The 24,569-nt window shown below is 39.1% G+C and overlaps 2 protein-coding genes across 2 annotated transcripts in view; both read right to left on the bottom strand.

The window, feature by feature from the left end:
* Nucleotides 1-4,626, bottom strand: part of si:dkey-215k6.1 (transmembrane protein 132C) — a 127,881-nt gene extending 123,255 nt beyond the window's left edge. The window contains exon 1 of the mRNA XM_042422482.1: nucleotides 4,445-4,626. The gene's annotated coding sequence lies outside the window, so the exon portion shown is untranslated. The remainder of the gene's footprint in view (nucleotides 1-4,444) is intronic.
* A 6,111-nt stretch (nucleotides 4,627-10,737) lies between these two features.
* Nucleotides 10,738-24,569, bottom strand: part of LOC121903796 (transmembrane protein 132D-like) — a 140,477-nt gene continuing 126,645 nt past the window's right edge. Inside the window, exon 5 of the mRNA XM_042421180.1 lies at nucleotides 10,738-10,882. Within this exon, the coding sequence (XP_042277114.1) occupies nucleotides 10,738-10,882 (145 nt within the window). The remainder of the gene's footprint in view (nucleotides 10,883-24,569) is intronic.

The raw sequence follows: 24,569 nt of genomic DNA on the forward strand, positions 1-24,569 counted from the left end.
ACAATGTTGTGGTATAAACAATATGTCACAGACCTCCTCCTAGCTTCTGTTTTCTGCACATCCTTCCACCTTTTTGTATTCTTCCCTATGCGCTGTCTTCATTTACTCAAATTTAAATTATAAAAAGGTTATGTGTCAAAAAGACGGATGGTCACTGCGATCTCCACCGTCCTGTATTGTTTTTCTTCCGCTGAGATTATCATTGTTTCATTCCTTGTAAAACTTTGTTAAACTGTATTACTTTGACACTCACTACCTCAGCAAAATGAACGTCAATTTTTAAGTCATAAGACGTTTCACAGAATGGTTTCATAGCTGGTTGCAATGGTATAATATAATATATAATGGTGATAATTGGGCAAATTCGGAGAATGATCGTGATCATGGTTAAAGGAAACTAAGTTGACTGTTGATAGGAAAGTTGATAGTTTTGTTGACCCATCGCTCTTGCCAGACCTCCTCTCATATGCAGACTTTGATTCTCTATAACAATGTCACATATTTCCTCCTTTGCTCCCGACAGACAAGAGTCTGTTTTCCCCAAGTTGCTCATTCAAAACACCACTCACCAGTCCCTCAAAAGCCAAGAATGCGGTACTACTTCCAAAATTTTCTTCCATTCTTTCTCCACTCCACTCTTCCCTCCCTGCCTGTTAAAAACACAATCATCCATCCATCCTCAAAGTAAAGCAACTTTTTTTTTAATCTCTTTTTCCTTTTCTTTTTTCCTTTCAGCACATCCTTTTAGCTTCCTCCTGGGAGACGGAGGCCCTGTGTTCCCTCGGTTTTTGTGTCGTTTGCTCGCTCGTGCATGTTAGAGAGCTCTCAAGTCAAGGACACAAGCTCGGTTTTTGATTTAATACGATGAAAAGAATTAATTAAACAGCAGCGTTGGGACCCTGGGCTTCCCGTCACCTAAAGAGGGGAGGGAAGGCGAAAGCATGAGAGGACACTGATAGAATGGAGCTGACTGGAAAAGGGAGGGAAAGAAAAGGACAAGAGGAGTACAGGGTTGAGTGAGAGCGAAAGCAGGACAAGTTGTTTGGTGTGTAAGGGAGGACATGTGGGACACAGGGAGGGGAAGCAATGGGAATAAGAGAGCAAACAGTGACAAAAAAAAGAATAGCAAAAAGGGACTGGGATATCTCCAACGTTTGACACCTCTTCGCCGACACACAAACACATACACACACACTCGCTGGCGCATGGGACAGGGAGTTAGTGTTAGCATCGGCACCACCGCTCACTCTATGACACTGTACATCTCTAAGGAGAGGGACTCGAACACGCAGGGTCCACGTAGGTCGCCTTAATTAGCCACACATCCCGCTACGCAAGCTCCCGGGGGGGTTTAACAGGGGCATGGAGGGTGAGGAGACGATGGATGGGGGAGATAGGAGGGGAGGGAGGGAGGAGTGGGGTGGGAGTGAGTGAGGAATGGGTATTAGAGCAAGGGGAATAAGCCAATGGGATTGGAAGGTTATTTAAAGCATGGCCTACAAAACATTCAGAAAAGTAGTGTGTGTGTGTGTGTTTGCATAGATGTTTGTGTGTTTATAATGTGACCAACGTCATGCATGTGTATTTACTTAACAGCCTGTACGAACCCTGTGATCCCATGCCACATACTCAATATATTTAGTATGTGTGAACCCGATGCATGCATGCATGTACGGCTGCATGCATTCACGCTTGCATACGTGTATGCATATGAATCTGGCCCGGTGTGTGAGTGTGCTCAGGTGGCCAGGGTCATTTCAGTGAGTGACAGAATGATGCTAGGCAAGGCTGTACACATAAACCCCATCCATATCTGTGAGGCCTAATTAGCCATCCTAGGTCATTGCTCAGGGCTATGATAGTGTGGTGGGGCACAGGAGCACTCACCAAACCACACGTAATGAACACAAATGCTACCTTTATCCCATTGAATCCTGCTTTATCCCATCTGTCTTGATGTCCTTTTTCCTGTAATTGACAGCCAGCGCTTTGCTCCGCTTATATAAAATGTCTCATAACCCGGAGAATCACAGGAGTATCCTTTGTCGCTTTATGCTTCTTGAATTGAAGGTGCAAGTCTAAGAAATATAGTAAATAGAGTTTTGGGGGGACTGTCACAAGGGTCAACTTACGTAATTGGATGATGGTATGAACTCCAGAGGAGGTAAATTATGGTGCAGTACGGAGACAAGCTGATGGATCCCGGCTGAAGTTACAGGGATTTGAATCAAATTTATTCTGGTGAACCCTGCTCCCATAAGTCTTCCCTTGCAAGGTGACAGGTTTATTTTAAGGTTTATTCACTTACAGGTAGCTGGTTTGCCTGAGTAGTGTCAGTAAAAGCAAAGCTGGCGCTAAGTTATATTTTTCCACTGTGGTTTTGATTTACGAAAAAACTAACTGGTGGTGTGATCACAGCCTCGGTGGCCAAAACTAAACTGCAGTACTGAGCAGCTATGAGGGATGAATGTGTTTAATTGTGTAAGTATGGAGTTAAATGTTCACTTCTCTGCTTTTTCTGATGCTCTACTTATTCTTTTCTTCACAATAACCCCATCCTCACTTTCTGTCCGTATCTTTCTTTTTCACCTTTCCTCCCTTTTTCCTTTCTTTTCATCACCCTCCCTCTTCCTCTCCATTCTCTTACATGCCACACCCTCCCTCTATCCTCCTTCGTTCACCTCTCCTGTCAAAGCCCCGTTGATGTTTATCAGCTTTAAAACCTGGACATCTTTACAGCTCTCACCCACAGACGTAGCTCCATCTACAAAAAAAAAAGGCCACACTGGAGAGAATGAAATATTTGTTTGGGACTAAACTATTCTTCAGGGTCAAAATGTGAGGGGACAAAAAACACAAAGATTGTTCGTCATAGTCGACCATTTGCATGCCAAACATGTTTGAGTGGAATTGAAATAGAAAATAATACAGAATAGTCAATCTGCAAGCAATCTAGATGGAGAATGAGGAAAAATGGAAAGTAGAGTAAAAATAGAAATAGAGGAAGGAGAGAACCATCAGTGACGTTTAAACACACTATAAAGCCACCAAAACATGCACTGTTTGAGTATATGTGTATGCACCTGTGGGGACAATTTCTCCCTCAATTCTGTGTTGGGCAATCAAGAAAAAAGACAAGAGGGAGGAGAGAAAGGCAGGAAAGAGTGATAAACACAGACTATTACCACTGCAGTGGTCATTTCCTCTGCTCCTCTGTTAAAGGAACCCCACAGACTCTGTGTGAGTGTGTGTGTTTATGTGTGGATTCTAGCACTATTATGTTTTTGATTTTCTTTATATTTTATTCTTAGGGACAAATCTATACTCAGAGGTTGAGATGTTGAAATACAGTCCATAAAACCCCATCTGTAATATACGGGAAGTTGAGTGTTTGGAGAAGAGAGCGGAGAGAGAAGGAGATGGCGAAACATTTGGCAATTTTATGGTATTGCTGTTAAAATTGCGCTGCATGCTGGAGATGATACAAACCAAAACCGTTTCTCTGCTTAAATATGTTTAAAGCTAAGGTATCAGGAACATTGAGCTTGAAGATGAGGTGAGTTTGAGTTGACATTCAGTTTAAAAGGTAAAGAATTGTTCTGAATCCAAATCACTGAACTACAATTTGACTGAACAATCAACTAAACTCAAGTCCAGTGATTCGTATTCAATGTTCTCCAGACATGAAACGGCAAGTGGTTCAGGGAAAGGTAAGACAATATTTGTACAATATGCAGTCCATGTTCAACCACGTGTGTGTGTGTGTCTATATAAGTGTGTGTGTGTGCGTGCTTTGGTTATGCGGTATCAGGGTGTGTTCCTTTAGGATAAACTGGGGCAAGTGCTTTGCCATAGTCAGAGTGATGGGGGACAGAGGGACAAGTGTCTAACAGAAGAACACAAATACATATCTCTCTCTCTCTCTCACACACACACACACATCACAATGAATAAAAATGGAATATGTGTGTAACTACAGTATCTGAGGGGAATTCTCCACTTTTCTCTCTCGAGGGACAAACACTAACAGCTACACTGTCGTGCTTCTTTCCCTCTTATTTTTCTGGCTTTGTTTTACCATCTCCTCTCACTCACTTTCACTCTGCCTTTCTCTACCTTCTCCTCTCTCTCTCTCTCTCTCTCTCTCTCTCTCTCTCTCTCTCTCATGTTGGCAGACATCCCTCTCTCTCTCTCTGTCCTTCCTCCCCCTTGCTGTGTTTTTAATCCCCATGTGTGCCAAGAGAGACTGCAGACATCTTGGCCCCATGTCTATGCTGTGTTTGTGTGTGTGTGTGTCCCATAGTTGACTGCCAGCACTAATACAAAAGCTCTCTGTTGAGTTAGTTTGTCTTTACAAACAACTAAAACCATACAACACTTAACCCTGTGCCCTGCATCGTGTCGATTTAAACCAGTTGAAACATAAAAAACTAAAACCTCGTACCTGTCACAAAGGTGGGTGAGTGGAGCAGGTGGACCCGAATGCAGAGACGGCAGGAAGGCAAGACCCGATGAAGAAATATTAAATGAAAATGCAAAAGTCGCAGGAACATACCAGAAACGCAGGAGACACAGACACAGGAACACTAACCAGGAATATGGAATAAACGTAGAACAAAAGCAGTACAAAAGCAGACGACTCCATCAAGACCGAACTAAAAACTGGACTATGAATACATAGGGTGTGATTGCAAACTAGACACAGGTGAGGGAAACGAGACACAGGTGAAACACAAGCTAATAAAAAACAGGAAGTAAAGGTGAACCAGACACAAGGAGAAAATATTTCAAAATAAAACAGGAACTGAAGTAAACAGACAGCAGGTGACACAACACATGGGCGGACTGGGAGCAGATAAACTGGGGAAGACACTAGGAGCAGGGCTGGGCTAACCAGGGTGATGCAAGACAGGTGAGAGGAGGTTCACATAAACACAGGAGGAACACACAAGGGAAACAGAGAAAAAAACAAAAGCAGGCAACATAAATGCAACACTGAAAACTCAAGAGAACAAAATACACAAAGAATCCAAAAACCACAGAAAAAGTCCTGGTAGGACGTAACAGTACCTGTGTGTGTGTGTCTGTGTGGAGCTGGATTTATGATTCAAGTTTTAAAAGTATAAGCATCCATCAGAGGGGTACAAGCTCCCAGAAATTTGCAGGTTACCTTAACGTGCAGAAGATTGACTCAAGATGATATGAAGTTGATGTGAGTGCGTGTACCTCATTTGTGCAAATAAAAACTGTATAACATTAGATTGCATGAACATGTGCATGTGTTCATTTCAATCAATATAAAGATGAGATAGAAAAACACCAGCACCACCCTCCACACATCCAAACACACACTCACACACATGTTGCTGTGGTACAGCATGCATCGTTGCATGCCTAAACACATAGGTAAGCTGGCGCACAACATCAGTTATTCATTAACCCGCATCATACATTTCATAAATGTTATATAAACTTGTCATACGTTATTCAAACACAAACAGTGATGTGTGTGTGTGTTCATGTGTGTGAGGGTTCCTATGTGTATACAAATGTGCATGTGGTTTTTGTGTGTGCATTTGCATGTGTGTGTGTGTGGAAAGCTACATTAAATAGTTCATGATGTGAGCACTACTTGACTGTCAAAACAGTATCATAAATAAACACTGGGAACTCTGGGAATGTGCTTACATGGTTTATTTGGATTAAAGGTTTGCAGCATGTACATAAACAATGGTAATTTTTTTGGATTACCTTAATTACATTGTGTTTGTGACACATAAACCACATTGATCAGTCAAGTACTGACCAGTGAGTTTGTCAAAAACATGTAGGCAAAGTTAAATTAGCACTCAGTGTACTTAAAAAATAATTAAAACAGTGACACACGATTAAACTAGTTTGTTAAAGCGGCCGATGTGAAGCTGTTAGTTTTGCTCTCTCTTGCAAGAGTCTAAAAATGATTTGGTCTTTGCCATACAATGATTTGTTTTTTGCAGGACCAATATTGATATATAAGTCTGTTAATATAGTGTTCAATAACTACTGCTATATATTTAAAGACAGGTTTCATCTGTCACTGTCACTGTTTTTATTGTTAAACAAGAGAAAATTCATTGAATGACTTGCGTTTGGAAGATGAAAACGCTTTATTAGGATGTGGTGTTCACTATTCAGCTATTCAAATACAATTATCTCTTTAAAATGCTGCAGTTTCACTGCTTTCTTACATAACTGCTGCTATGATTTTGTTCCATTCCCAAAGACAGTGTAGAAAAAAGAACTTTAACAATTAACAATTTCTTTTAATGTAACTAAGTTGCACAGAATAGTCTGGCAGTCTCTTGCTAGTGTTCTTTCTTAACACTAATTGATTCAATCCTACAGTACATACAGTGTAATATATTTGAAGATGGCTCATCCACTGCAGGAAAATGTATCACACTGTAAAATCATTAAACTGAACTTTTTTTTTTTTTTTTTTCCATGGCTGCCACTGCAAACACAGGGCTCTGGATGATGAAAAACATCCACAGCACACACATGCACACACACACTTACACTCAAACACACACACAAGCAGATAAATAGCACGTCCCTGTATGGAGTGTGGGCAGTGCATTACCCCAGTTCTTGTATTGAACGAGGCCCATTAACGGTGTTAATCTATGGATCCAATCATGATCATGAAATAGAGCACTGCTTTCTGGCAGAATCAGCCACACTCAAACAATAACCCATTTTCCTTATATAACCCTACAAACAAAACTAAGGTCATCTTGAGCCTGTTCCACTTCTTGTTAGGTAATTTATTTAGCATGCAAAGTAATGAAAAAAAGATCATAACCAGAGTGGGAAGAAAAGAAAAACAGGCTGTAAAAATGACTAACAATATACTGAAAAGTCAACAAGGTCAAACCTAAAAGCAACGCAACGCGCTGTATACGTGTAAAATGACAAACATAATCTAAAAAAAAAAAAATGCTAGACATAGCTTTAAAAACACGTAGCAGGATTATGCAGTGTAATAAAACACAATATTAAAATGATATTAAAATAAGAAGAAGAGGGACAGATAAATGAATAACAACTTGAAATGATAATCAAAATGAATTCCAACAAAAGATGAATCTTGCTCGAGGGCGCCTCAATGGCTGTTTCTGAGGGCGAGGAGACACACACATGCACATCCAAACATCTCATTATGTTTTTCTTTTTCAGAGTGGTCATACACTGCAGCAGAAGGGCAGGGAGGCAGAACTAAGCAGAGTGTTAATAACAAAGTATGATGGTGCAGCGTAATATCAATATAGCGTAACGGCTATATGATATCAGCATGTTCAAATAGTGAGAAATACAGAAATGATGAATAATTACTGCATAATCAAAACCAATAAAGAAACAAATGCTGTGAGAGAGCTTTGATTCAAACTAATGTGCAAATAGGGTGCTTTAATGAAAAAAAAAAAAATTAAGGTCTCCCAGGACATGTGATGGTTGAACAGTAATTACAGTCATTGTGATCAACAATTGGTTCCATTTTTGGTTTTAGATAACTGTCAACCTACATACATATATGCAAAAACACTGTACATGTAAAACAGTGAGCATACACCCACCTCATACACACAGAAAATAACTCACGCACGACTACACACCTCCACACACAGCAAAGCCTATGCTGATTCTAATTACTGCATCCACTTACCATGCATCCCCTATTATGCGCATCATGTCAGATCGTATTATATCACAGAATTACAATAGGTGCAGGAATCAATTCACAAGATTAATTGTCAGAGGTAGTAATCATTCCCGCCCTCTCATTCATAAAACGCACACTCACTGTTTCATGTCTCAACCAGTAATATCTCATTAGAGATTAATACAGATCAGCTCTTTTAATTAGCCATCCTGCCCACACAATCGCTGATAAAAGCCTGTGATCTTGTCTGTTGTATGCTAGCAACAGACTGGATATATGTGTGTGTGTGTGTGTGTGTGTGTGTATGTGTGTGTATGCCTGTAGTAAAAAAAAAAAAAATGTCAGCTTCACTCCCACCTCCAGTCTTCAATGCTTTGAATCATTAGGGTGGTAACATTGCAGTACTGCATTGAATCAGCCCTGCTTCATGAGTGTGTGTATGTGTGTGTGTGTGTGTGTGTGTGTGTGTGTGTGTGTGTGTGTTCTGCCCATGTTTGTACAAGCCTGTGCATTTATGTATGTGTGCGCATCAATACACGTGTATATATTTGTGCTTGCCGCATCATAATCTGAGCTTTGAGGCACCTCTTTGTTTACAGTATCACTTTGAAGACGGGCAGAAGTGTGTATGTGTGTAAGTAGATGTGAATGAGTGTGTGGTTGCATCCGTGCTTTTCTGTGTATGTCTTTGTGGGACAGCCATATCATAATCTGGTTTCTAAAGCATCACTTTCTGTGTTTACCCTGACGTCACTTTGATGAGTTTCTCCTTCAGGGCAAGGAAAAAAAAAACAAAAAAACCCCAACTCTACCACATGTGGCTATGTGCCAAACCTCAGGGAAATAAGCAGCCGTTTAGAATCACCACCATCTCAACACCTCAAACAGCACCATCCTGATGGATGACAAAGGGCCAGGGAAAATCACTTCTTTGCCTTGAGGCCACAATGGCTGGCACATCCCAAAATTCATCAAGTGCTTTCAGTATTCCACAAGCCATTCTTAAGTGTAAAACAAGACTATGAATCCATTCTAGAAAAATATCTAGAAAATATACTTAACATTATTGCTAATAAGCTTTTGTTTCTGTTTCAAATTATCCACCAGTAACATATGACTCACTTCGATTCCCCTTAAAAAACAGTGATAGATTCTGTGTCATGCACCAGGTTCAAAATTTTAAAAGCATCTGATGAAAACTTTTTAGTGTCTTATGCTCTTAATTTAAAAGCTTCAAGCTGTGGTGTCTCTGGTTTTATTTCCTTCTGTGCCATATTTGGATTATCCGATGCTGCTGATGCTGTCCATCAGTCAAGGCTAGACATGGCTAACGGGTAGCTAAGTGGTGCTAATTGAGCCGGGGTTCAGCAATAATAGTTTCATGCGATGGGAAGTCATTCATCAGCAGTGCTCTCAACCAACAGAAAAAAAAAAAAGACAAGACAGAGAAAAGGAGAAATGGAGTGACAGTGAAGGGGGAAGTCAGACAGAAGTGGTGAGGAAGGAGAGGGAAAAGAGCTAACCAAAGGCAAAAAAGAGAGTGTTTACTGGTCAGATAGCCTTCTATTCAGCCATGGATAACATTTCCAGATGACTTTGTCTGACTCGCATATATGCTACTGTAGATCATGCAGTCAGTAGTTTCACTGTGAGCAGTGTGTACAGTATGAGTTTGTGTGTTGTCTAACAGCATTTGAATCATCACATAAACAAATGTGCACAAACCAATCGGCAGCTACCGAGGCTTGAGGCTGAAGCCGATGTGGAAGTACCTTAAAGTGTAATTCTACTGACAGCTGCTAGCTGCTGGCCCCAATTGACTCCCATTCAAAAAGTGTCAACCTCTCTAGAAATACTAAGTCAATCTCTTCTTTCAACCAGTCATTATGGTCTCAATTGCTAAATTCTGGCCCTCTTAGTCTGCCAGTGGTGATTTTTTTAAATTATTGCTATAATAATAAGATGTGAAAACTTATAGTAAGCTCTAATAGTATGTGAGTCAAACTATTTTAATTATCTGTTACTCATGCATTGTAAAGTTATGTACCATCACCTCTTTGATTCATTTAACCCTATCCCTACTCCTAACCATAACCCTGACCCTACACAATTCACCTCAGTCTGTTTACTATCTTTAACTAACACATTTTTATTACCACCTTGGGTTGTTTTTTTTTTTATCTCACCCAAGCTGATTACATGTAATCTGTCTCTGTTATTCTTTTATTTTATTTTATCAGAGCTGTGCAACAACAAATTCACTCTAACCACACACTGGAGTCAAGAATACCTGTCACGTTTGCACCAAAATCTAAAGCAGGGTATGTTTACTCTATTGTCAGCCGCTTTTACCCTGCTGAACACAAGCAGAACACACACACACACACACACACAAACATAACCAAACATACAAGGACAGAGCAATTACCAGGTTAATGGCAAATTTAGCATCACACATGGGTCAGTACTTTTTACAACTGCTTGTCAGACTATTGTGTGTGTGTTTGTGTGTGTGTGTGTGTGTGTACAGGACACAATGAAAGCTTGTAACCCTTCAACCTTGGTCTATCAATCTGACACTCCTTCATACGTACACAAGCATACACACACAAAAAACATATGAGGTTATCAGTTAGAGGTTGGAGTTCGAGGGTTAAATAAACAGCCAATCAGTCGATAGACAGCAATTTCTCTTTCTGGATCCAAATATAGCTCAAAGCTTGCATTAAATGAAAACTAGAATCTAGCTACAGAACAAGAGTCATCCAAGCTTACTCCTTGTGAATTCATATCCCATCCATTGATAATACACACACAACAGTAGAAACTGTCACTGTGAAAACAATTAAAATCTCTTATTACCAAATGTAGGGCGTTATCAGTTGTTATGGCCTTGAAGCACAATCATCAAAGACCTTTTGAGATATTTTACGCGCCCACAAATACTCCTCACAAAAAAGAATAAGCTAACCAGCCGCTGGAGGACAGAGGAAGCTGTCGGAGAAAAAAAAGGAGAAGATATGTATGATTCAGTCCTACCTCTCCGCTGTGGAGGAGGCCTTTCTCTGGCACATCACCGCCAACGAACTGCTTCCCGGTGTCATTTCCTGTTTGATCTCCCACGCAACCAGGTTGCTGGGTTTCACAGCCAGGAAGTTGATGCCTGACTGGAACCACACCCTGCAGAGAGTGATGAAGAGACAGAAAACAAGAGGGAGAAAAGAGTGGGAGTGGGTGGCAGAAGAAAAAAAAAAAGAAAAAGAAAGTGAGGTTAATCTAAAGTTCACACAGGCACATCATAAACAGAAGAGGGAAGAAAGCTGAGTCGTCACAGTGACAGTCAGGGGGAATTTGCTTAAAATTGAATTTGCTTCGCTTGGAATTTCCCTGCCCTGATTTTCTCGCTGATTTTCTTTAATCCTTGATATGTGCCATTCTCTCTTCGTATAAAACGTCTCTTCAAATTTAGTCGCCCAGCATGGTGCCGCCTCCCACGGTATGTTTTGGTGGGGGAAGACAAAGTAGTGACAGGAGAAGCTCTTATGAAAGTTATCATTTTTTACCAGAATAAGTGCCACTCGGAGGATGAATCAGGTGTATGCTGAGTTGAAGATTATATCTCATACACTCAATGTTATTTTCCTGATAAGAAAGACAACACTTAACAGCCTATTGGTGGGTTGTGGTTAAAGGTGTTGTGTTTATTAATGTGCACTCCTTCCTCTTATCACCCCCTTCACCACTCCGGACTCTTCTTCAAATATTTATTCTTCAAACCTTCTTCCCATCACTTTCAGCATTCCTCATCCTTCCCCTTCTCTCTTCAGTGAGAATCCCATCTATCATTGCCTTCCCTCTTTCTTATCTTCTTACTTCTGTCTTTAAATTCCAGTTCTTTCTCCCATGTTTTTCCCACTACTCTTCCATTCAGCTTTTCCTTTAATCTCTATAATTCCCTCATCCATCTTTGTTCCAATATCCTCCTTGAGTTTCTCTCAGTTACTCCTTTCCATTCTGGTTTTCTTCTTACCTGCATACTCCCTGTTTCCCTTCCCATTTTCCCTATCCTTCCCCTCCAGATGTCCTCCTTATTTCCATTCCTCCTTCCCAGTCATTCCCTTGTTGCTCTCCCTCCTTTATTTCCTTCACCAGGTCTCCTCTTTCATCTATCAGTCTGTCCTCTTCTTTTCCACACCTCCTCCAAATGTTTTTCCTCTGCCTTTCATCTGCCCCACTGCGATTCCCTTTCCTTTCCTACCTTACTCTCTTCCTTCCCTATATACCTTTGCTTTATCCCTCCCTCTGCCCCTCCTCCATCCTTCACTCTCAAGGCATCCTCTGGTTAATCTCTTTATTTTCTTTCTCTCCCACTCCCTCTTTCCCTCTCTTTCTCTAATCCGTCCCGGTGTGTTTTGTTCTATTTATCACCTTGACGAGACCCTCCCTCAGTTTATTAACACACTTTATTAGCACGCAAACGCATACCCGAAAGCTTGTTTACTGCTTTTCTTATTAACACACATACAATGGTCTCTGGCAAACAGTAAATGCCAACACAAACATACTCTCCAATAAACTTTCTCTTCTAAACAGAAGGGGGGAAAAAACTGCCAATCCTCTTTGTCTCCTTTCTCATTATTACTTTCTTGTGTTTGTCTCGCTTCATGTGTTGCCAAAAACTGCCTGCAAATATGTCACGCCTGTCCCTTGCCATGCTCTCTGTACATATGTTTGTGTGCGTGTACCGCATATATATCCGCACCTGGGTATATACATGTGCTGTATAATAATCTCAATAAGATGCTTTTTGGTGTTTCTGCGCAAGGGAACAACCCCCATGTGAAAACTTGAAAACCTACTTTTTTTTTTTTTTTTTTTTTAAATTCATAAATTCTGAATTATTTTTCTTGTTTTTTTTATTAAAATAGGAAAATATGTTTACTGGCTGACCTCTGTTGTGTGTTATTGTGCGAGTGTGTAAAACAAAAGGGGAAAAAAAGAAAAGTAAAGTTGCAAAAAAAAGTTTTACAAGTAAGGTAGAGTATGTATTGTTTTTGTGTATATGTGTGTGTGTGTGTGTGTGTGTGTGTGTGTTTCTGTGCACTATCACAGCATAAAATAGCAGGCGGTCCCCTAAAATCTCCTCTTTTATAATTCAACAGCTGAATGTTACATAAAGTCAAAAAACTCTCTATTATTGTTCTGCTCCCTCTGTCTCTTTTTCTCCATCTCTCTCTTTTTCATTTCCTCATTTGAATCACTTGGTTTTATGATAAACAGCAAGGCCCCACTACTTTGTGTTTTAATTTACAATTAATCTAATCTGATTTTATTCAGGAATTTGTTGATCATTTATTACGCCTCACTTTGACAGAGTCTTGATTTTAGGTCATTTTAACGTACATGTATGCTGCCCTGCTGGTTCCTCTTTTACTATGGATTTCATAGAAATTGTGCATTCTTTTAATCTCGCTCAGTCGATTGAGGGTCCCACTCACTTAAAGGGACACACCCTGGACAATGTTCTCTTCTCTGATTTTATTTTTGATAGTGTTGATCTCTGTGAGGCTAGCTTATGTGTGTCTGACCACAAAGCTATTATTTTTTAAGTCCCTCTTTCCACCTCCTGTCCCCAGGGTGGCTACTTATGTTTCCTCTCGTGTCCTCAATACAAACTCTGCTGACAGATTTCATAAGGCCCTACATCTACACATAGCAATAACAAAAAAAAGTCAAATCTGTGAAAAGAAGAATTACTAAAACGACTTCAACAATACATGTAAAAGCTGTACTTGACTCTATAGCACCTGTAAAAATCCAGAAAGTCAAATCAACTCTCAGCGTGCCTCGGCTAAACAACAATACCAGAGAAATAAAGAGAAAATGCAGACAAGCCAAATGGAAATGGAAAAAGGACACCCTGGTGGTGTCATATCAAATTATGAAACACCTAATGTCTGTCTATCAAAAATCAGTTAAAGTAGCCTATTTCTCCAACATCATTACAACAAACCGTCACAACCCCAAATTTTCTTTCAAAACCATCAAATCTGTAATTAATTCTCCTAGCCAACAAACTGAAGCCACTCCCATGATCTGTGAGCATTTTTTTAATCCTTCTTCTCAAACAAAATAAGTGAAATAGAACTCCAGACTGGTTATGTCACCGGTGACCCCTCCTTCTCCACACTGCACCCCCTCGGCCTTACTCAGTAAGTTTGAGGCCCTTTCATTGTACGCTTTAAAGGACATTATGGCCAAATTAAAGCCTTCATTGAGTACTTCAGCTCTTATGCCTGCCAGATTTCTCAAAGGAGTTTTTACCAGTGTTGGTCCCACAATTGCTCTCTGTCCACTGACTGTGTTCCCTCCTTAAGCACGCAGTAGTGCACCCACTGCTCATGAAACCCAACCTTGAGCCTACAGATTTTAAAAAATTTAGGTCCATTTCTAAATGACCATTTTTATCAAAAGCTTTAGAGAGGATTGTCGACACAGAGTTGATTTTTTTTTTAATGAATAATTATGATATTTTTGACAAATTCCAATTGAGGTTGCTATGCACGTCATAGCACTGAAACTGCTCTCATCAAAGTGACAAATGACCTTTTACTCACAGATGATGCTGGTGATTGTTCAATTTTCATTCTTGAGCTCTGCATTTGACACTGTGGATCTCTCTATCTTATTGGATCATCTTGAAAAGTGGGTTGGCATCAGGTACACTGCTCTAGACTGGTTTAAATCCTACTTATCAAACAGAACTTTCTCAGTAGTCATGGGAAATGCCTCCTCTCCTGTGGCCCCTCTGACCTGTGGTGTTCCCCAAGGCTCCGTCATTGACTCCTTGTTGTTCTGTATATATATATATATATATATATATATATATATATATATATAAACACAAAATCCAGCACCATTGTTATGCAGAAGACACAAATGTATGTCCCATAAAAAACCACTGAAGGAGGCGATTTTCATCATCTCCAGCTAAATGAAAACAAATCAGAAATAATTCTCTTCGGTCCCCCACAGTCGATGCTTATTTTACAGAAACATCTTGGATCATTGTCTACAAATATTCTGCAGCCAGAAACCTGGGTGTTATATTTGACAGTGACCTTTCATCTGAAAAACAAATTACAAATGTTGTTCAATTATGTTTTTATCAACTAAGGAGCATCTCAAAAATCAGGTCTTTTCTCTCTCGGCCTGATCTTGAGAAGGTCATCCATTCTTTTATTTCATCTCGGTTAGATTACTGTAATTCATTGTATTCAGGGTTGAGCCAAAAAATGATCTCACGCCTTCAGCTGGTACAAAACGCAGCTGCACAGCTTTTAACAAATACTAGAAGACAAGATCACATCAGCCCTGTTTTAGCCTCTCTTCACTGGTCACCAGTAAGTTTCACAATTGATTTTAAGATTTTACTGATCACATTTAAAGCACTTCATGATTGAACCCCACGGCTACAGTGCTGAATTGCTGCTCTTCTATAAGCCAGAACACAGCCTCAGATCCTCAGGTAGGGTTCTGCTGGCTCTTCCTAAGTCCCATTCAAGACTAAAGGTGATCGGGCTTTGCAGTCAGGGCCCCTCAGCTCTGGAACTCCCTTCCCGAGAATCTGAGGCTTGCAGGATCAGTGACATCTTTTAAATCACTTCTCTAAATGTTTTTTTTTGTGTGTTTTTTGTTTTTTAAAGCCTTTTATTAATTCTAGCATTTCCAACATGTCTTACCTGTTTTATTATTACTGTTGCTGTCTTTTTTATATTTATTTTATTTTTGAATTATCTGCCTGATTTTACTTGCCTGAAATGTTTTAATCCTGGCTCAACCACATAAACCACTTTGTGACTTTGTTTTGTAAAGTGCCATATAAATAAAATTTATTATATTATTATTTCTGCCTCTCCTATCTCCCTAACCCCGCCCCCCTTCTCTCTCTCTCCCTCTCTCTCCCCCATTCACTCTCTGTCCTCCTCCTCAACCAACCCCGAATTTAAGATAATCCACTTCAAAGGAAATTTACTGCACCCAAACACTGGCAACAAAAGTATGTAAAGCAAAGCAATGAGTTATGAGAGAGAGAAAAATAAAGGGGGATATAGTAATAGAAATGACAGACTGACAAGAATAGAGTATGAGGGGACAGAAATGTTTGCCTGTACACCGGCTGATAAGAATTAACCCCAGAGATTTTTAAATGACAAGGTCATGACAATGACAAATCATAAATAAAACATGCTGACACAAATGAATAAATAAATGAATAAATAAATAAATAAATATGTCCAGCACTCCTACAGCAAAAAACCCTCATGTGCACAAACCTAACTCTTGTGATTGTAATGTCAAAAAAGTACATTTATTTGCAATTTTCTAAAAAATATATTACATAAACAACAAAAAATATTCCTACAATACAACCAAACCAGAGACAAAACCAAAGCCATTACCATTTGAGAAAATAGAGACCTGTAACTGAACATTTTGGGACTGACTGCCAATGATTGGACGGCACATCTTATTTAAAGAGTAACAAACAAAATTGGCAACAATTATCAATTTCAAAACAGGCAGAAAATACCTATTTTCAGTGCAATAGTAGGGTATTCAAATCATTCATACCATTTAGGGAAAGTAGAAATCAGGGTGGAAGAGACAATAACATTGTGTTGTGTCCTCAGTAGAGAAGTAACATCATTGTTCATCAGTATGCTGTTGTTCAGTGCAGAGGTGCTCATTCATACATTTATGGGGCATGTGCCCCCTCAAATATTTGAGATTGGAAGGCTTTAGAGATTGTTAAATTCTATTATCAAAATTAAATAAATAAAAAAAAATTAAATAGGTCTAAAAAATATCTTCTGTTCCACAAAAGAGATGTATTACCAAGATGAAAGACTTAGTTTAAACAATCTTAGATCCTTGTAAGTTCATCACAATGTACTGCCAAGTGTAAAGAACCCTGTGTTTACTCTTGATTCGATCAAAAGGAAAAGAAGTGACTCTTTAACAGAATTGGGCTTTAAACCACAAGTTAGTCTTTTTGTGGTTGTCAGTTTACCTTTGAAATTCAGAGGATGATCGACTTTGCTTGCCTGGTCTGGAATTGATGCGTACACATGGCCACGCAGACACAAGCACAGTCATATATGTAACGAAACACAGCGACACTGTTGTCCCATGGTGCATCTGTCAGGACTTTGGTGTATGTGTGTGTGTGTCTGTCTGTCAACAAGCAGGATGATGGACAAGGCTGCATCCCTAAGCTGCTTCTGTCAGATCCATGTACAGCAACAGAGCCTGACAAGTGTCTGTGTGTCTTTCTTTCTCTTTCTGTCTGTTTTTTTTAGGTAATGCAGGACGACAAGCAAAACTTCTCCCTGTACTCTCATTCACTCCTTGCATCTTTGCCTCATTCCCCTCTTTCTGTATTATTTTCATTTTTTATGTCAGTAATGCTGCTCTGTGAAAAACTGTGCGAATGATCCGTAACACATTCTGTCTGATAAACTTTCAACAGATCATATCAGTTGTTGCCTTCTCTGTCTCATTTTATCAAGTGATATGGATAAGGTATGTTGAAAGAGGACATATCATGCACATTTCTAGGTCCATATTTATATTCTGAGGCTTTACCAATATATCTTTGCATGATTTACGGTTGAAAAAAACTCCTATTTATGCTTTACTTTCCCTTTATGCTGTTCCTCGGTTCAGCCTCTGTCTGAAATAAGACATTTTAGCTCTGTTCTGATTGGCCAGCTTCTGGAGGTTTCTGCCATAAACACAGTATTAGTAGGATTCTCAAACACATCCGTACACGAATCTGACCCGAAATATGTGAGTGGACAGCGTGAACAACCCATAAAACTAAGCCCTGGCTTTTGACTTGCAGGGAAAATGTACATTCACCTCAGGTTTTGAAACTTTGACCATGTTTAACATAAACATCTGACATCATAACAGTACAGCATAACAGAAAATCACAAAAAAAACATGGTATGTCCCCTTTAAGTGCCTTAAGTATGATGCTGCCAGAGCAAAAACAGGTATTTTAATGTCATGAACTTAGAACTGTATTTACACTGAAACCATTAATTGAGGATTTTTCCTCACTTGTTCCCTAGGTGACACTCATACATTACACACTTTCACAGTTACACTCTGCTCCTGTTGGTCATTGACCACAGAGCAATTCAATTGATTTTCTTTTCCTTTTTTTCTGGAGCATTGCCTTGTTTATGGGTGCTTCAACATTAGTTTTCCAATTGGAAAAAAAGAGTAAGTGGAGGATAGCGAGCAAAAGGGCATTATGCCAAAAAGGTACATTGTGAATAAAATGCCCCCTCTTTTAAATCACAATGGTAGGTTTAAAATGAAAAATGTGTTTCTGTCATTGTGATGATGTCAGTTTTTTTCTTTTTTGGAGTCCCGACAGTCTTTTCAGTCAGACTGTAGCTCTGTTGCATTTTGGCTCTTTCTCCGAGACACATTTTTAAAATTCTGTTGTTGCTCCATATTAAGCTACTGGATGTTTACGGTAAGAGGCACAATGTAAATATGCCAGAAAATATCAATTGGTGGAATAGGTGTCATGGCATGGTCTCATTTGCCTTAAAATGACTCATTTGTTTTTCATAACATCAAAGGCTTCCCATATCTGTACAAATGAAATTTAAGTAGTAATAGTTATGTTGTCTGCGGCAGAAAGTTGAATGAAGAAGAGGAAAGAGAGGAATGTTTATGAAGTGATGCATATTTATAGTTTAGTCTTTCCATACAAAAGTGACCCGGGACAGCAAGCAATATGTGCAAGGGCAGGATAACAGTATGTTCTGCTCGCAAGGATAATCACTTAAGTTCATTTAAATTCTCTTTACACCTAACCCTATCCTTTAAATACTCTTTCCACAGCTTCACCTGTTTTAAAACCTTCGATCCTCCAAAAGAAACAAGGAAAACCCTGTCGCAATTTATTGTAAGTGATTGAACACCTGTCAGGATATGATGTGTAAAATTGTATCTGCTCTTGGCATATATATACACACACACCACACCTAATCATGATCGCCAATACACACACACACACACATACACTATCTCTGTCTTACACAGAAGCACAATCAGCACTAACACAAGGTCACAATGACTCAGTGGTTGTGTGTGTGTGTGTGTGTGTGAGAGTAAATCACTGCAGTGTGATATCTCTGGACACTGGGTTTCCTTGAAGAGCATCAGATGATAGAAGGACAGATTTACACTCAGCAGATAGAGAGAACGAGAGACGAGGACACAGAAGCACAGAAGCGCTACTGATGCATCCATCCGTTCAATCAGCGCCGACTTTGAACTCAAACATCACCGTCTTCAGAACCTGCTGACCTTTCGGCAGCACAGCTCCTCTCAGCACGAGAGGACAACAGCTTGACAAACCCTTTTAACCTGGATGACTAATATCAGAAACTCAATGGATAAAAAAGCTTTCAGTTTTTAGTTATTGATTTCATTTAAGTCTATAGAGAAGACAGAAAGCTCATTGTGAAACTAGGGGCCTTGATAGGTCACTGTAATTACATATCATATCATATGTTCACAACATGTAGGAAGTAGAACATTTGTGCGATCTGAATGGTTACTTCACCATACATACACAGCCAACATTGAACAAACTGCTTTTTTTTTTCTTTTGAGAGGAAAATCTACTTTCTTCATCCATTAAATAACTTTCCTCCCAAGAAAAACAACACTAAAGTAGTTGTTAATGTCAGTCACCCAAAAATACATTACATTTGAGTGACAGATGCCATCTTGCGGCTGTAGCAAGTGTGACTTAGAGCAGCGGCGCAGTTGAGATGACCTTTATTCAGGACTGTGCAAAGGTTTTAGGTACTTAAAATAAGGTGAGGATGCTTTCAAATATAATGCCATGAATATGCTTTAATTATCAATTAACCTCATACAAAGTTCAGTAAACAGAAGAAACCTAAATGAAATCAACATTTAGTGTGACCACACTTCTCCTCGGTACACTTGAACACAGTTTTTCAAGGTACTTTGAAGGTAGGTTGTTCCAGACATCTTGGATTTAGGCTGTCTCAGTTGCTTCTGTCTCTTCATTTAATGCCAGACTGACTTAATGATGTCAGGATCATCTGCTGCACGACTCCTTCTTGTCACTTAAGATAGTTCTTTGTGACTCGAGCTGTATTTTTGGGGGTCATTGCCATGTTGCAGAATAAATTTGGGACCGATCCCTGATGTTATTGCTTTATTGATAAGAATCTAAACATCTAAAGTACCTAAAAGTTTTGCACAGTAATATTAATGTCAACAATTTTCCTCATTTGGAGGAGGTGGGGCGGATGGAGGCTATAACCCAACAGCAGACTTTGCCACAGGAGGCTGCTATTTGTTTCCTGCTTCCAGTCGTGAGTCAGAGCTTTAACTGAACTACGATCATCCCCTCACCTTAACCCCGTGGTTATTATTGTAGCCATGGCAATAAATGTTACCTAACTTTAAGGAAGAAGTAACTTTAACCCACACCCCATGTTTGTCTAACCTTAACAAAGTGATCATTTTCCTAAATCTAACTGAGTGATTTTTGTGCCAAAACCTAACAGGGCCTTAACCGAAGCATTGTCACATCATCAAACAGAATCATTTTTTTAACAGGGATTTGTACCAGTTTTGGGAAGCACAGACAAATGATGTTGTCCTTCTGATTACTGGCGAAAGAGGTGCTAGATTAGAAAAAAGCACTTTTCAAGTTGCAAAGAATGGTTTGGAAACTAGTCAGTGGCTCCACAGTGCCTTCCATGGTATTTCAGGTTCTTACATGCTTCATTATTACTGTGAAAGTCAATGTCACCTCAGCAAATGCCTGGGGTGTAGTAAATTTATAGACTCCAAGGAACCTCCCATCATACCATAAGCCCTTATTGTTGAGAAAGGTATGTGTGTTAAGAGCCTGTGGGCTTTAAAATGCTAGAAACTGACAGATCTCTTCAACATGAATGCAACTCAAAGGGCTTGGTACGTCTACCAAGGCTGTGATTTGGATGTGTTATTCCAACAAGCATCACGGTAGTTAACATTGTTTTAGAATAGAAAAGCAGATCTTAAGCCCTCAAGGTTTATGTGCTCGTCTTGTATGCATTAGTTTTTCACTTTGCCAGTTTTTCACGAATGATTCTGCAGATGATTAGAGGTAATATCTACCAGTGATAATATTGCAACCATTTTGTGCTGTAATCTGTTAATGTAGAGGTACAAAGGATGGCGGTGCTGTACAAAGAATACTGGTAGTACAGATAGTAACTTGGTATTAGATCAACAGTGATAAGGCAACCTGAATCAGTTTGGTGGATATTGTTGTCATTGTATCACTAGAAGTATTCCTCCAAGTTAATTCCAAATTTCCTATAAACCTCAAAGAGGATGTTGCTATGTCTCACCCCCCACTTCCTTGTTGTCAGTCTAGGTGTTTGTCTTCGCCTTTGTTTTCATTTTCACTTCATTTTTCACCTGTTTCACCATCTGGTGTTTAAGGAAACTGCCACTCTTGCAAGTCCTCTCAGCGGGCCTCAACTCAGGAACTAAATCCGGAACAACAGGTTTATGTAGCACATTGTTTGCCTTTTCAGCACATTAATTCTGAAGTCTACCAATGTCTCACAAGGAATTTGGTAATGATTGATTTGCAGTATGTTAAAATACTACATGAATCTCAAGTAAACATTTCTATTTCTAAAGTCTATTTCTAAACCAAATCCACAAACATCCTCTTCAGTTATTCTGAGGTATTCAGGCTTTAAGTGCTCAGTGTCTTGGCGTTGTTGGTTTTTCAAGCTCCCTCCCGTTAATTGAATTCTTCACCATCTTGGAGGATTTCTTTGTGATGTTTTTTTAATCTCACCTCTTTCCAGCTGCTAGCTTAAAAAATACAAAATACAGACCTTAGGTATGAATGTCAATGCACTCAAAAGTATACACCTGAAACTATAGTTCTTCTAGTTTTCACAAAATATTTGTTTGATCTTGTATTTTCTATCACTGTTATTCCGGATTTGCGGGGATCCATAGCTATGTGCAATGCACTTCTTTCCTTTGGCTGCCTTTGATGTACAAGGAATTTTAGCTTATTCTACAGCAGTCGTCGCCATGCCACTCTGGATGAAAGCATCGGCTAAATGTCTAAAATGTAAATGTAACCCAAAAGGCATTCTTCTCAAAACAAAAGAGCAGACCCACAGCCATATGCTATGTGTCAGAAAACATTGCTGCATGTACAGCAGCAGATGTGTTTCAGAGACAAAAGTAAAACAAGACATATTGTTTGTCTGAAGTTGTTGTTGGAACAGATGTTTTGGTTAGGGAAAGACATGTTGGAAGGATAGCGTGAGAGTTGTTAACTTAATATGTTTATCCTGCATCTGAATTGAACCAATATATAATTCTAAAGTGTAAGCAAAGCAGTACAGGGCCAAATTCCCACAGTATAGTATATACAATATGTTTAAAATCTGTTGCCTCTCAACTAATTAGTTACCTCTGTGTCTCGTACCTTCTGATGACTGATCAGACAGCATACCTTTCTAGATTAATTATGTTGAGGTAGAAGCCAAACCACAGCAGTAGTCCTCTAGTATGTGAATATACATTATGTGTATTTGGATGATTATAAAATCCTGTTTTTCAAAAAAGACGAGGAACCATGAATATTATGTCTCATGGAAAATAGTACTCATGATTTTGAAAAAGTTTGCCAAGATTGTCTATAGTTTAAATCACTATCCTCATTGATAATTCATGACTTAAAGAAAAAGCACTGGCAACTGTAAGTAAAATGGTAGCAAGTCTTTGGGATCGCAGACAGATGTTCAACAAAATTCAACACACCACCTGCATACTCTTCAACACATCCTGGAGAAACTGCCATCATTGGACATGAGTGGCATTTAAATGAGTCAACTGTCAAATCCTTAAAATCTTGTTTTCTGCCGCTCTTGCTTTTTTGAAAGGCAGAGGCAAAAACAATCTGTTGTTGTGACCGTGTAGATCACTGAGAAGCTGCTAGGTTACTTTTTTTGCAAGTGACAAGCTGTCAAATTTGAAAAGTTGAAAAAAAGACATTTTTTTGTTAGAAGTTACAAGCTCTTAACAAGTTGGAAAGTTGCTGCTATGACAAAAAGTTCACCTGTGATCGTGTATCATTCTTGGCTAGTCAGATTACTGTTACAAGGATGTGAACTTTCATTTATTCTCACTTTACACACTTCTAAAAGGCTGGTTAAAGTATTTTTAATATAAAATTCACAAAATAATTAAACGATATATAAAGTTGTATAAAGAAAGTTTAGACATATAAGATTTTTTTTGAGGAAAAGAGTGAATTAATATTTTTATGATAACACATTCTTTTTGATAATATATTCTTTTCATTGCTTGCCTTGCTTTCCGGGTCATATTTTATCCACATTTTTGTATCTACATCACTTTATTTTTACTTTAATTTTAAATCACTTGCAAAGATGGGGATTTAGAAGCCATAGTTTCCCACTTCACTAAAAAACTTTTTTTTATAGCCATGAGATGGACAGATTCGAAGACAAGGGTTTTAAAATTTATAAATGAACAGGTGTGATTGTTTCTTTAACATATAGTATGACAGATGGGTTGGAGCAAGTTTCAAAGTTTAGAACAAACAGTTCTTAGATATTTCAAAGGAGGATTTAAAAGAGCCCCGCAATGTTGGAGGTCAAAGGTCAAATGTGTTTTTCTGTGAGAACATCTGTTTTATCACGCCACACAGAATCATCTTCTCCCTCTTTTATTTTGAATATGTCTCCTTCTATCACTCTTCCCTTTTGAAGGTCTGTCATGAACTTTTTCGTACACACGGTGTCTCTTCCTTTTTTTGCCCTTTCATCCTGTCTTTCATTTTTTGCCCTTCAGACCCATTTCATACAACTTTTTTTTTTATCTCTACCTTCTTTAAAGCTGTCTTTCATTCTCATCTTTCTTTATTCATGTACATGTTCTCTGTCACATCCGTTCCCTCTTTCATTCTCTCCTCCCTCATGCTGTCTTTGCATGTTATCTGTTTTTTCAGTTTCCCTTTTTTAATCTCCAGTCTCTCTCTCCCTAAGTGATGTAGTTGTATTTGCAGGTAATAATATAAAAATACATACATACTTTTCAATGTTGCTCAAAAACAAGGTAGATGGAAATAAGTAATCAGTGCCTTTAAACACACAATTGTTTTCAGCAATAATTGCAATTACCTGCTGACTGCCGAAAACAATTGAGCTCATCTTGATACAAACATTATATCACAACATAACAAAAATAGACAAACTTAACATTTTCTCTGCTAGAGCTCTGACCATACTGACCAATATTTTTCAGTCTGTTTCCCTCGTCTCTGAGGAAGCACAAATAATACTTTTGGAGATTTTATTTTCAGTTGGCATTTTTCATTTGGTTCAGCACACACACAACAAAATGTCCACACACACACACACACACACACACACACTACACCACTGCTGTCTCTTATGCAGTCACTCTCCACAGACACACTCACTCTCCCTCTGAGCAGCTGGCTCCCCCAGTTACATAAGTTTTACTGCAAAATGACTATTGTGTAATAATGATGAAAGCTGCTGGAAAACAGGGATGTGTGTGAGTGTCTGCTTGTGTTTGTGTGTGTGTGTTCGATTCAGCGTACAGTACATGAAGTAAACTTACACTATATGCCTCTTTGCTCAATGTATGAGTGCTTATATATGCCTGTGTGCGCATATGTCGGCCTCTGCTTGTGTGTTAACTATGCATGAGTGGGGAAAACGCC

This window comes from Thunnus maccoyii, chromosome 9, assembly GCF_910596095.1.
Source record: "Thunnus maccoyii chromosome 9, fThuMac1.1, whole genome shotgun sequence".
In the NCBI taxonomy this organism is placed as follows: Eukaryota; Metazoa; Chordata; class Actinopteri; order Scombriformes; family Scombridae; genus Thunnus; species Thunnus maccoyii.